Consider the following 12,404-nt stretch of genomic DNA (forward strand, 5'->3'; position numbering starts at 1 on the left):
ATTCATTTTCAGTGTATGGGAGCCAAAAGAGAACCAAACACCTTAAGACTTGGTCAGAAAAATTGGAAGGAAAGGGGACCTGATGGTACCTTTATTCTCTTTTTGTTACCCACACGTAGCCTCCTTCCATTTTGTGGAGTTTGTGTGTTTGTTGAAGAGAAAGGGAATAAGATCCTACCATGGGATAATGACCTTCTGCTACAATGCTTAAAAAGTGATGCTTTGTGGGAAACGTTGGACTCTGAGGAGTCCATCTGGGCTGACTTACACCAGACTGCTGCTGAAAGGACTGAGAATGCAAAGGGAATAAAGGGAATTGAAGGCTAAGGTAAGGAAACCTCAGCATAAATGAGGCACTGCATGGAAAGGTGTGTGTGTGTGTGTGTGTGTGTTTGTGTGTGTGTACTCATAACTATGTCCAATGCCATATAATCCTCTGAGTAATCTTGTAATAGAGCCATGTAGAATGGCAAAATTTGGCAAAGTAATTAAGAAAAAAGAAATTAGTAAAAGTCTCTCATGAACTACATGAGCACCCACCAGGCATTGCACAGCATTAACCTTTTGAGGGTGTGTGTGTTTGTATAAATGTATATTTTTTTTTTCAGAAAAACCTTCCACTAGTGTCATGAGGATGGTTCTTTCTGTTATCTGTTTCTCCAGTGTGACAATGTTTTTTTGTTAGTTTGCCTTGGGGATGGTTGGGCAGTGGAGTAACTGGCTGCTGTCACCCGAAAGGGAGGGGAGAGGGAATACATCATCCTGATTTAAAGGGTGATGCAGCATTGGCTTATGTTTTCTGAAAGCTGTTTAAATGTTCCCAAGAAATATATTTGTGTGACCTACTGTGATATGTAACATGATGCTGAGATCTGGATTGGAGAAAGCTGCTCAGGACATGCTTGGTGTCTGTGACCCCATTAGTGGCTCAGGGAGTTAAAAAAATCCCCAAAACTTGAAAACCATTGACTATCCCCAAATTTACTTACTGCAGAACGCAGTTTAGCTCCTTGTGAGCCCCAGGAACTAGATTCACTTGTTTTATTAAGTCCCTAGTTCTCGTGGTGCTCTGAAAGAAGCTCATAAAGAAGGTATTGTCAGACCATAATCTAGCTGGATGTGGCCATGAGTAGTTGTTTGTAGACAGAGCGTTGCTGCTTCTCACCCCATTACCAATAAAGGGCTTGTTGGGCTTGTTTCAGCTTGATTAACCACGGGCTTTGGCCTTTATGTAATTCATGATTATTAGGACTTTTTTAGCCTGACAGAAGTGCAAAGGCAACTGGTGAGATCTTCCTTCTCCCCTCAGTAAGGCCTGGGCAGCGGGAGGGTTGCTGCTGTGTGAGAGAGGAGTGTCTGATCTCACTGCTCACAATTCAGGCACTCGAAGCTTAAAGTTTCACTCCTTCCCATTGTTTTCCCTGCCCCCTGCTCCAGACCCCTCTGTTTAGGGGGGCCATCACACTGCCAGTGGCTTCCTGGTGTTTCTGTCCCTTCTGAGTGCTGGTGGAGCTGCTCGTGCAGGACCCGTCTCCGTCTGGAGGGGTTGTCCATCCTTTTCCCCCCACACCAGAGGTGACCCGTGTGGGAGAAGGGATGAAGCAGCTGGGGATGTGCTGTCCCAGGGCTGGCATGAAGTGCAGGTGTTGAAGGAGTGGATGTACCTGCTGGAGGCAGCTCCTCCATTTCAAGTGGGCACGAGGTCTGTGCCACCCCAGCCTGTTGCTTGACAGTTGTGGGTTGATGCTAAATCCATTTCCCTGGGCATTTCCATCTCAACTGCAGCTGATCTGAAATAAAATTCCCTGGCAACCTGTAGAGCAGTGAGAGGGAATCATGTGCTTCTTGTGGAGGATGCATGGAAACAGCATGGTTGAAGTGGAGATGTCCTCCAGAGAGTTCCAGGTTATAGCAAACCCAGGTGCACCCTGGTCTGGCAGGAAAAGGGGAAAGCAAAGCTGTCTGTAGGACTGAGTGTCGAATTTGACCCAAGAGCCAGTCTGTGTTTACGCAGAATCAGTGCTCTGCATTTAGTTTTGCATTTCTAATAATCAGAATTAATTTCAAATAGCAAGTTCCATTGTTAAATCACAAGCTACTCTTGGGAAAACAACCTCCTTTTTTTTTAGAATGCATGAGCTCTGTCTCACTCAGGTCTGTCTGCTTCCTCTGAAGCATGGGATGCTCCTGAAGTTGCCTGAGAGGAACGCTATAAGTATATAAACCTATGGAATCTGTGGGATAATTGTCCATGTCAGTGTAAAATCCAGCCTCATTTAGCACAATGCTCCAGGAAGAGCAAAGCACTTGGGTACAATTGTAGCAAGGGAGATCTGCAAGGCTGGAATGGAGCCTGTTATTTTTGGCACCTCCTTTGCCGTGGATCAAGTTTCCATGAACTTACCAATGTGTTTGTTTAGTTTGCTGTGAGAGAGAGGTTTCGCTTCTGGTGGAGCCCAGATTTCACACCCACGGGCTCAGCTGACAAACTTGAGAGAAAATCTGGTTTTTTTTACAAGACAGCATCGATTTCTTCCTACAGAGAAGATGGACTGAGCACCCAATCTTGCTTATTGCTGAGATTTAATCAGAGGATGATGGGGGTGATGGGTGTTATCCTCTCCTGTGCACTGTTTAGGGTGACTGACAGGAATTGTGCCAGTGTCACTCAGTGGCTGTGTTGCCAGCTGATGATTTGGGCCTGGGTAGTTACAGCATTGTAAATTTTTGATAAGAGCAGCCTCCATTAACAGAAAACAAGCTGAGATTAAATAATTGGTTAGGGTATTTTATCAGGTGCAAACCACACGTTCCTTTCTGGGGAATAGGGGTGGCTTCACTGGAGAACTTGGCTTGGCTGAGTGCAGACAAACCTGTGGAGAGGTGATCCAGCCAAATCAGAGCCTGGGATTTGAGTCTGCCCTCCTTTTTTGTCAGAACGGGTATTGAGTCCTGACTCAGGAGTAATCGAAATACTGTTTTATAAATAAAGATGAAACTGAGCTCTGCTTCCAGCAACAAAGAGAGAGGTTTATATTGCCTCCCTGGACATGGAGGTAAAGTCTGGGAGCACTTTACTTTTAAACAGTTTCTGGGTGGTATTGTAAGTACTCCACTGTAGGAAAGAGGGAACCAGCTGCTGGTAATTCCTGGTCCACTGTTCCATGTCCCAGAGCACTGGGAGGTGATGGGCACTGTCAGGATATGCCAAAGGGAATTACTTTCCCAGGGCTCAGGGGGAGCATCTGCAATCTGAGATGTTTACCTCCATCAAAGGTTCTGTTTGACTCAGACTTGGGATGAAGTTGGCCCGTGAGCTGAACACTGAAATTAGTTTGTTAGCTCATTTTGCTGCTGCCTTGAAGGGCCATGAGAATCAGATTATGGACGTAGAATGAAGGATGGATGGATAGTAATTTCTAAGCTCTCAGTGCTGAATTTGCTGTATAACATCAAGGCACACAGTAAAGTTTACAGTTTATCACTTAAAGCATGTCCCCAGTTGTGGGTTCCATCCTGGCTGGTGAAGCACCATGTGAGTATGATCAGCTGATCATTTTACATTGATTTCTGACAACTGTGATTGTGGCTTGGTGGAAGAAAACAAAGGTAAAGTGATTTGTTCCTGTTCTGTCTCACCACTTCACTTGTTAGAAGTGCTGGATGTACTGACACTCAGCACACACAATGCTTATTTCTTTTAGGTTTTATTTTGTCTAGGATTTGCTTCAATATGGCAAATAATTTACCTTTTTACAGTTCATGTCCCCTGGGGAACAAAGTGTGTTTTCCAAGGGGCATAAATAGTTTAAAAATATATATCCCCCAGCCCTCCAAAGGGATCTGTATCACTGGTCATGGTGTTTTTTTGAAACCCCTTCCAAAAAGTGATGAGTGCAAGCAATTGTGCTATGAAGAGAAAGGGACATGATCATCTTGCTGCTCTTGGAAGGGTCATCTTACTACCAAACACCAATATTTAAGTGAAATAATAACTTTTGTGGCAAGTCCTCGCTTCTTTCCATCCTTAACTTCCAAGTGGCTCAGGTGTGGGTGAGCAATCTCTCTCCTCCATGCCAGCCAAGACATTATTGTTTTCTGGCCTTTTTTCCTGAAGTTCCCTGCCCTGCCTCTATCCTGGCCACTTGGCAACGTGTTGTTGAGAGCAGTGAAGTGTGGCAGGGCGAGCTGTCCGGGCTGCACGTGGCTGTGCCACCAGGCTGGAAGCCAGTGGAAAGACCAGCAGGATTTCCTGGGAGCACTTGCCAAAGACTGCCCTTGCTTTTTAAAGTTATATTTCAGTTTATTTCAGTCCAAGCAGTGACACCCACACTGAAAAGTCGTGTATTTGAGGTCATGCTGGGGGGCTGATGCTTGGGAGTTCCATACAAGTGTCCAGCAAGGTGTCACATAGCTAAGAAGGTCAAAGGCAGTGGGAAAGCAAGAAGAAACCAATCTGAGGGATGATTACTGATTTCCAGAGGGATGAGTGGTAGTTGTTTCTTGTTTCTCAGCACAGTGACATTTGTTTTTAGTCTCAAAAGACATATTGTAACTTGTGCTGCAGAACAGGAGATGCATCATGAAGCATCAGCAAGGTTTGTTCTGGAGCAGGATCTAAACCCTCAACAAAGAGGGAATGGACCCTCAGCACATTAATTTGACAGAAATCCTTCCATCTCCACCACTGTTGTCTTCCCTGTTGGTAATTTTGGTTCATGGAATGGCAGAATACCCCGAGTTGGAAGGGAACCACAGGGATGACTGAGTCCAGTTCCCGTCCCTGCACAGAACCAGGAGGTTGCATGGAGGCTTCTCCTGGAGCTGACCAAGCTCTGCATTCTCCTGGGATAAACATCCTAGCTGCTGGGGTTCACATCCCAGTTGTACAGGCTGCAGCTGTGCCGTTGCCAGACCAACCAAGTGGGAAGGTTGGCCTTGCTCCATATAAACAGCCCTGACTAAGCCAGCCACACTAAATTTGGAAAAGAATTAGGGGAACTCATTTTTCAACTGCCCTGGAGTATTTTATCTCTAGTTGCCCCATGTTATCATTTCATGGGAAGAGTTTCTGTTACTCATGTCTGTTTCCATGGTGTTTATTTTCAGATAGTGTATTTTTATCTTCTGTAAACCAAAAGAGTTTAAAGATCCATGGGTGAACAATGGCTCAAGGGTCCGTCCACTTCTCTTCCCACCCCCAGGTAGTGCTGAGATTCCTGTCGAGCCAAGCACTGCCAGGTCCTTGTGTGGTGCCACCCACAGTCTCTTTAAATAAACTTTTCTTCTAATTTTAAGAGGGAGGAGTATTTTTAATGCAGAAGTCCTTTGGAACAAGTAGTGCAAAGACTGGAAGAAAAGGCCTGAAACATTTGCTCCTCGATTCATATTTTGGTTGATCATAGTCTGCACATAAAAATGACATCAGTGTCACATATCTCAAATATATATTATGAATTGCAGAGTTCCTTTCTCTTTAGTCATTGTCCTTCAAGCTGATCTAAGCAATGTTGACAGTGAAGGCTCACACTTCTGAGGCCATTTAGCCATCATTGAAAGACTGTTGCAAAAATTACAGATATTTCCTGTGATTGTTGGAAGTTTTTTCCCAACACCAGAATTCTGTTCTTTGTCCCACTTCCTCTACAAATTTTTACTACAGGATGCAGGCAGTAGTCAAATGAGGTCCAGTGTCCCAGGGCCCTCTGCAACAGGTTAAGAGGCCACTACAAACTGGAAAAGAAAAAGCCACGGTGGAAAATAGGGGCAAACCCTGAGCAGGAAACTCCACCGGGGCCGGGGCCAACAACATCCTACTGCTGGCTGGGACCAGAGGGAAAAAATGCTCTAAAAAAGGTTTGGGGAAGCTTTGTCCTTATTTGGAGAATAAGTTTATGCCTCTGCCCAGAGCAGGCTGGTTTTTAAAGGGCTGGGATTTTCTGCTCCAGCAGCACCATATCCTGCTATTATACCCAAGCACATCCTGTAATCAGGAGGTCTCCAAAAATCTGTCTTAAAACTGAAGGTTTGGAGTCCAGATTGTCACCCGGTGCTGTCCCACCAGTAAATGTGTGCCAGACTTCCATAAGTTCCATAACTGATGGCTGGGCAGGGCTCTGCCCCCCAGCCCTGCCCCAGTCCCCTCTGTGTGTCCGAGTCGGGCTCGTGGGGGCACTGGGTCTGTCTCCCATCATGGTGTGTGATGGGAATGGGGCAGGAGTGGGACAAAAAGGGCTTCCAGCTTAGTGGAAGGCAGCGATCCCATTGATGGTTAAGAAGAAGGCAGCTCCAGGTCACCCCTCTGAGCTGGTTACCCAGGAGTGGCTGGAATGAAAGGTCGTGTCCATTTTGTAGCTTTTTCTTCTGCCTGCACATCTGTGCCAGGAAATTATGGAATAATTCATAGAATCACAGAGTGGTTTGGGTTTCAAGGGACCTCAAAGCCCATCCAGTCCCACCCCTGCCATGGGCAGGGACACCTTCCACTGTCCCAGGTTGCTCCAAGCCCCATCCAACCTGGCCTTGGACATTTCAGGGATGGGGCAGCCACAGCTTCTCTGGGCAATAATCTCTGGCATAATTAAAAAATGTGGTTCTCTGGATGGATGAAATTACCATTCTGCTAATGTCCTACATGAGGAGAAAATCAGAGCTGGACCTGAAATAAGCACCTTATAAAATCTCTTGCCATTGCCCATCTCTGTGAACTCCTTAGCAAACTAACTCGTTTTCCATGGCAGACTCAGCCACACATATTTGGGGTTTAAAATGGAAATTGGTAGCCAGATGTGATGAGTTTTGGACCACGGCATCCTGTGCACTTTCTCCCATAAAATCTCATGGTATGATCCATGGCTTTTCTGCTTTTTTCGACTATATTTAAAATTATTTAAGAAGAAAAAAGGCATGAATGTTCTGGGAACCGCACTGGCATTTAAAGCTCTTGTTTTTGTGAGAAATGGCAGTAAAACCAGCAGTAATGCAGGAAGTTTTGTGTGGTTAATTTAGAAGGACTGTGCTTGAAACTGCAAATCTGTCAAGAGCTCTCCCTGATCTCACTGGAACTGCTGCAGACCCACAGCCCAGGCTGTAAAATCCAGAAACCTCATGGAAACTCCCAGTGAATCCCTTCTGGTGGTAGTGCTGGGAGGAGTTTGTCAGTAAGGTAGTATATATCTTTAAAGGATGCAGGTGGTTCAGCTTTTCCAGAACTCTGGATGTCACAGTTCCCCTTTTTGGCCCTTCAGGAATGCCGAGTGCCATTCCTGGTTTAGGGGTCTGTAGAGAGACCTCATGGAATCTTAGTTTGGGAACTACCCTTTTTTTTTGGTCTCATGCAGAGAATTTGGTATTTTTTCCTCGAGCAGAACAAAATGAAATTTGGAAAGCATCAAAATTGCTCAAGATGTGAAATGACAGTTTTCTGTTGTACGCTCAGAAAAAGCCCTTTGGCAAGGATGCTCCTTAATGCCTTTCTTTTGAAAGGGATCTCTCCAGTATCCAGGGTGTTTGGGATGCTCTCTAGATCATAGCCCAGGTGGTGTTTGCATTGCCACAGACTCTTTGGAGTCCCATATATGCACATGCCTTTAACTTTTAGCTTCACTTCTCTGTCTGCAAAGCATCGTTATTGCTTTGGGAGGGTTAATGAGTTAATTACTTGCAAATTGTTGTAAGATTCTCAGAAATGAGACTGTCAGTGTGTTCACTGCTGTTGCTACTGATGAGATCTTGATTATAGTGAGACAATACAAGGTTGGTGTTTATTGCAGCCTGACTGAGTATCTGTTTACACTAAAACAAGGACCAGACTGCAGCACCCAAGCCTAGAAGAATCATCTGTAGGGCTTTGAGTCAGCTTTAAAATCTCACTAAGCGATAAAATTGGCTAATATGGCTGAACATTAGCCAGTATTATTGGTTTGCTTTGAAAACCCTTTCAGCCCTTGAACCCCCGCGGCTCTGTGGCAGCATTTCCCAGGGAGAGGCAGATGGCAGCTTTCCTTGGAGAAATGGATTTGGGGTATGTTTTGCTCACTCTAAGAAGGAAAACAGTGTCCCAAACCCAGTGTTTTTCTGGACAAATTCTCTCTGAGTGCATCTCTGAGGGTTTCCTGATTTGTGCAGCAAGAGGTCCTTGGGCAGGATTTTCATGGAATGGTTTGGGTGGGAAGGGACCTTAAAGCCCATCCAGTTCCACCCCCTGCCCATGGCAGGGACACCTTCCACTAGCCCAGGTTGCTCCAAGCCCCGTCCAACCTGGCCTTGGACACTTCCAGGGATCCAGGGGCAGCCACAGCTTCTCTGGGCAACCTGTGCCAGGGCCTCCCCACCCTCACAGCCAAGAATTTCTTCCCAATCTCCCATCTAACCCTGCCCTCTAGCAGTGGGAAGCCATTCCCCCTTGTTCTGTCACTACAAGCCCTTGCCCAGAGTGTCTCTCCACCTTTCTTGTAGCCCCTTCAGGTACCAGGAGGCCACAATCAGGTCACGCCGAAACTTCTCTTTTCCAAAGAGGAGAATTTTGGGTCTCTGGGGATAAGTGCTTTGGTTCTGCACTGCAGTTTGTGAAGCCACATACATGAAATACACTTAAATCTCTGTTCCTGCTTCAGGAAAAACAGAGGCCATCATCAAGAACTTCAGCCCACACTACCGACGCCAGTACGCCGTGGCCTTCTGCAGGCACGTGCAGGAGGAGCTGGAGCAGCACCGGCATTCCCAGTCCTGCTTCCTGAAAACCAAGGTAGGAAGGCTCTCCTGCGTGGAATAATTAACACATTAGCTATTTAAATCGCACCTTTAGAAGTTGTAATGTGTGAAAAACGTGAGCTGGAAGTTTATCGGGCACTGCCTGCACTGGGTTTTCTTGTTCTTCCCTGCGTTCAGTGCCCTCAAGGAGAGGTAAGAGTGGCACAGATACTCAAAGCTTCTGAAAATCAACCCAAAGCATGTTTTCAAAGTTATCTAAATGCTTCTACACAGACAAGCACAGTGTTCTTTCAGCTTCTTATATTGGGTAGTTGAAAACATAATAAATGTGCATCTGTGGCATTTTACAAATGTGTTTTCTTATCTGTAACGCAAGCTCACACAATAGTATGCACATGGAGATGTTGGATTTGGTTCAGTTAAGTTTGAGGTGGAAAAGTTACGTTTGTGTGCAGGTTTCAAGTTGTACTTTTGAAAATTCATGTTTGTTTTGATCTTGTTTAGTTGTTTTATTGTAGTGTGAGGAAATCTGTGGCAGAAATTCCTGGTACAGAGTTGGCCACTTGGACAAAACTATTTGCTTCCAGTGGACTGCAAGGTTCTGCAAAATCTAGGGACACAGATCACACATTCAGGGAAGAGGAAAACATAATTAATCCTTTCATCCCCGGCTCAGGATTCCATGAGGAAGATGGCAATAATTCCCTCTGTGGAATGAGCTATGGGAAGCTGGTTTTTATTAGAGGAGAGACAAAAAGAGAGACAAAAGTCTCTTTATTAGAGGAAAATACAGCCTTCAATGTTAAGAAGATACAAATCTAAATTTTCTGGCCATATGGGCAATCATGAATTTCCAATGCTTTGGAAGCGAGTCGGGTAAAGCACTGAGGTGGGATGTAAGAGGAGGGATGATGGAAGAGGTGGGATAATAGAAGAGCTGTGTTTTTCAGCAAGATATGTATCAGTTACTAGAGCACAGATGCAAAAGTGCTACAGAGAAATGAGAAACAACTTACTATTTTATAATAAAACTCTTTGCTGCATCAGTGAAATGTTTTTAGGACATAGTGGAAAATGGGAGTTCATGAAGTACAGGTCATTTTGCAGCGGGTTGGAATGAGGTGATCTTTTAGGTCCCTTTCCACCCAAACCATTCCAGGATTCTAAGGTCTTGCATTCAGCACGCCAGCTGAAAGAATCACATCTCTGTCTCAGAAATCTGGCGGTATTTTTGGAAGGCAGAGTTCTTCTGCTTCCTCCTCAGCTCAGGCTACAAGAATTTGCTTGTGTATGTAGTATCTGCCCAAATCAGAGGGATGTTTGTGACTCCAAAGAGCATTTGAAGGCTCCAGAGCTCTCGTAGCAGCCTTCTGGAAATGTAGGCATAAAAGCTTCCAACTGGCCAGGGGTCCAGAGCAGCCTCAGAGCTCACAGAGTGTCTTTGCAGCCCCCAGGGGAAGCGGGGACAGTCTTGTACGAGGCAGAGCTGCTGCATTTCGCGGAGGATCTGAAGAAGTGGAAGGACAGATATGTTGTTATCAGAAATGACTACACTGTGGATTGCTTTGAGACCAAGGAGGTAAGTGCTTTTTCCTTGGATGTTCTTGTCCATTCCCAAATAATCTGGTGCCAGGTGGAGTTGCTGCTGCCTCTCCTTCAGCAGTACTGGATGAAGCCTTGTCCTCGTCCTCGGTGGCTCCAGCCTTGCCAAGGGGATGGCTGAGGGTAAAACCTTGGCAATATATGTGTGCAAGAACTAGCAAATCGTTCTGACAGCACTGTGAATCTTCCTCTGCCTGTCCCAGAACACTTCTTATCTGTGTGTCACTGTAATGCAACCCTCTGCTCCTGCAGTTGGATTTTAAGTAGCAGTTGTGCTACTTAAAAGTAGTAGTGGCCTCAGGTTGACTACAGGGAAGTTTTTCATTTGGCCACAGTCAAACTAGTCCTGGCTGACAAATCAAACAAAGAGGGCTCAGGAGAAAATCCGATCCTTTTCCCCTCCCTTCCGTCCCTGACTCTTCCCCACAGCACATAAGCACTTAGAGGGTATTTTCAAACATGTTTTTTATATTTAACTGTGTTTTAGATTTGACATGTGTAGGCAACATATCCAGAATTCAGCCTGACGAAACGATTTTCTCTTTTGGGAATACCCCCATGCATTAAAATCACAGAATATCCTGAGTTGGAAGGGACCCACAAGGATCGTGGAGAATAACTCCTGGCTTTGTCAATGAGTTGTGTATTTTATGTTTTCCCTCTCCTCTGTTTCATGATACTCCCTCTTTCTTGATTTTCCAGGCCTACCAGAAAGGAGCCAGCCCTAAATATCATGTTGTTCCTGCAGGAGGCAAAGTGCTGACTTCAGAAGAAGATTACAATTTGCTGTCTGATAAACATTTTCCAGATCCTGTGGGTAAGCCCTGAGTTGCCAAAACCCAGGCTCTGTTCCTTATTCTGTTCCCTCTTCTGGGAAGGCTTTCAGGCTCCACATTAAAACAGGGCAGCAGAAGATGCCCACAGCCCTTTTCCCAAGTCAGAGAACAGCTCCAGGGTGGATGAACACAGAAGGTGCTCTAAGCTGACATTCAGAGAAATGCAGACTCCCTTTCTTCCCATCATCCCGGCACAAAGCCATGGAAGCTGTGCAGAAGCAGGGCAGGAACCACACCACCATTGTTCCCGGGCTTTGTTAATATTCCTGGTTTATTTGTTTCCATTTTTAGATGCCAGCTGCCTGTGTTGACTCACAGCTGATAATGAGTCCCACAGAGAGGGCAGGAAGGTTGCTGCTGCTGCTGCTGCTGAGTTTGTTGTTTCTTGGATGGGAACTGCTGTGGTCCTGCCTACCCCCACTGCACAAAGACAGAGAAAATTCAGGCTTTCAGGGAGCAGATTTCATGTGGCAGAATCAGATTTGGACAGTGGAATGCCATGTAATGAAAGGGATGAGGGTACCATGAAGACAAGGATTTATTTTTTAAGTCCTGTCTCATCCTACTTAAAGTTACAACTGTTGGGAGGTGCCCCCTTACACCCTTTCCCAAGGCATGGGGTGGTCAGAGGGGCTTGGGGGTGTCCTCTGTGTGTCACCACAGCTCAGTAGCAGTTGGGATTGAGCAACATGGAGCATCCTGAGGCTGTTTGTGGGCTTCCCATGGCTCTCCCTTCTAAAAAAGAGGGCCTCAGTTAAGAGTTTTATGCCCCCTTTCCCTTTCTGTGTGATGCTGAAGACCTTCTGAGATGACCCTCCTGTGTCTGGGCTCTCAAAGCACAGCAGTGACCCGGGATGGGGTTTGGTCACCCCTAAATGTGTTGTCCAGCAGCTCCTGTGCACAGGGACTCACAGAGACTCAGGGCAGGTGGGAACTGGAGGTACTTGGTGCTTTCTTTGCTTCACCCACAAGGGCTCGAAGGGACAGTTCTTAAGTGCAGGTGTGTTTGAAACCCTGGAGCCAAGGGAAGCACTGCTGTTCCAACATAGTTTAATGCAGTTTGTTCCTACATGGAAGTCCATATGCTCCTATATGGTCTTTCTGTGGCAGAGACCAGAGCTGCCCACACTGACTTCCTCACTTGCTGTGAAAACCGTTTCCCCAGCAGCTGCAATCCAGTGAAATAATTTCTTTGGAATTTTACCACGACTGTGTAGTTTTTGGCCACCTTGGACACACAGCAAGAGGCTGCCA

General features: G+C 45.8%; 1 protein-coding gene across 2 annotated transcripts in view; it reads left to right on the forward strand.

The window, feature by feature from the left end:
* NIBAN1 (niban apoptosis regulator 1) overlaps positions 1-12,404 on the forward strand; it is an 84,567-nt gene that overhangs the window by 44,681 nt on the left and 27,482 nt on the right. For both annotated transcript variants that reach the window (XM_032696256.1, XM_032696257.1), the window contains 3 exons: positions 8,616-8,746; positions 10,160-10,291; positions 11,017-11,131. In XM_032696256.1, the coding sequence (XP_032552147.1) occupies positions 8,616-8,746; positions 10,160-10,291; positions 11,017-11,131 (378 nt within the window). The remainder of the gene's footprint in view (positions 1-8,615; positions 8,747-10,159; positions 10,292-11,016; positions 11,132-12,404) is intronic.

The sequence above is a fragment of the Chiroxiphia lanceolata genome, chromosome 9 (genome assembly GCF_009829145.1).
Source record: "Chiroxiphia lanceolata isolate bChiLan1 chromosome 9, bChiLan1.pri, whole genome shotgun sequence".
In the NCBI taxonomy this organism is placed as follows: Eukaryota; Metazoa; Chordata; class Aves; order Passeriformes; family Pipridae; genus Chiroxiphia; species Chiroxiphia lanceolata.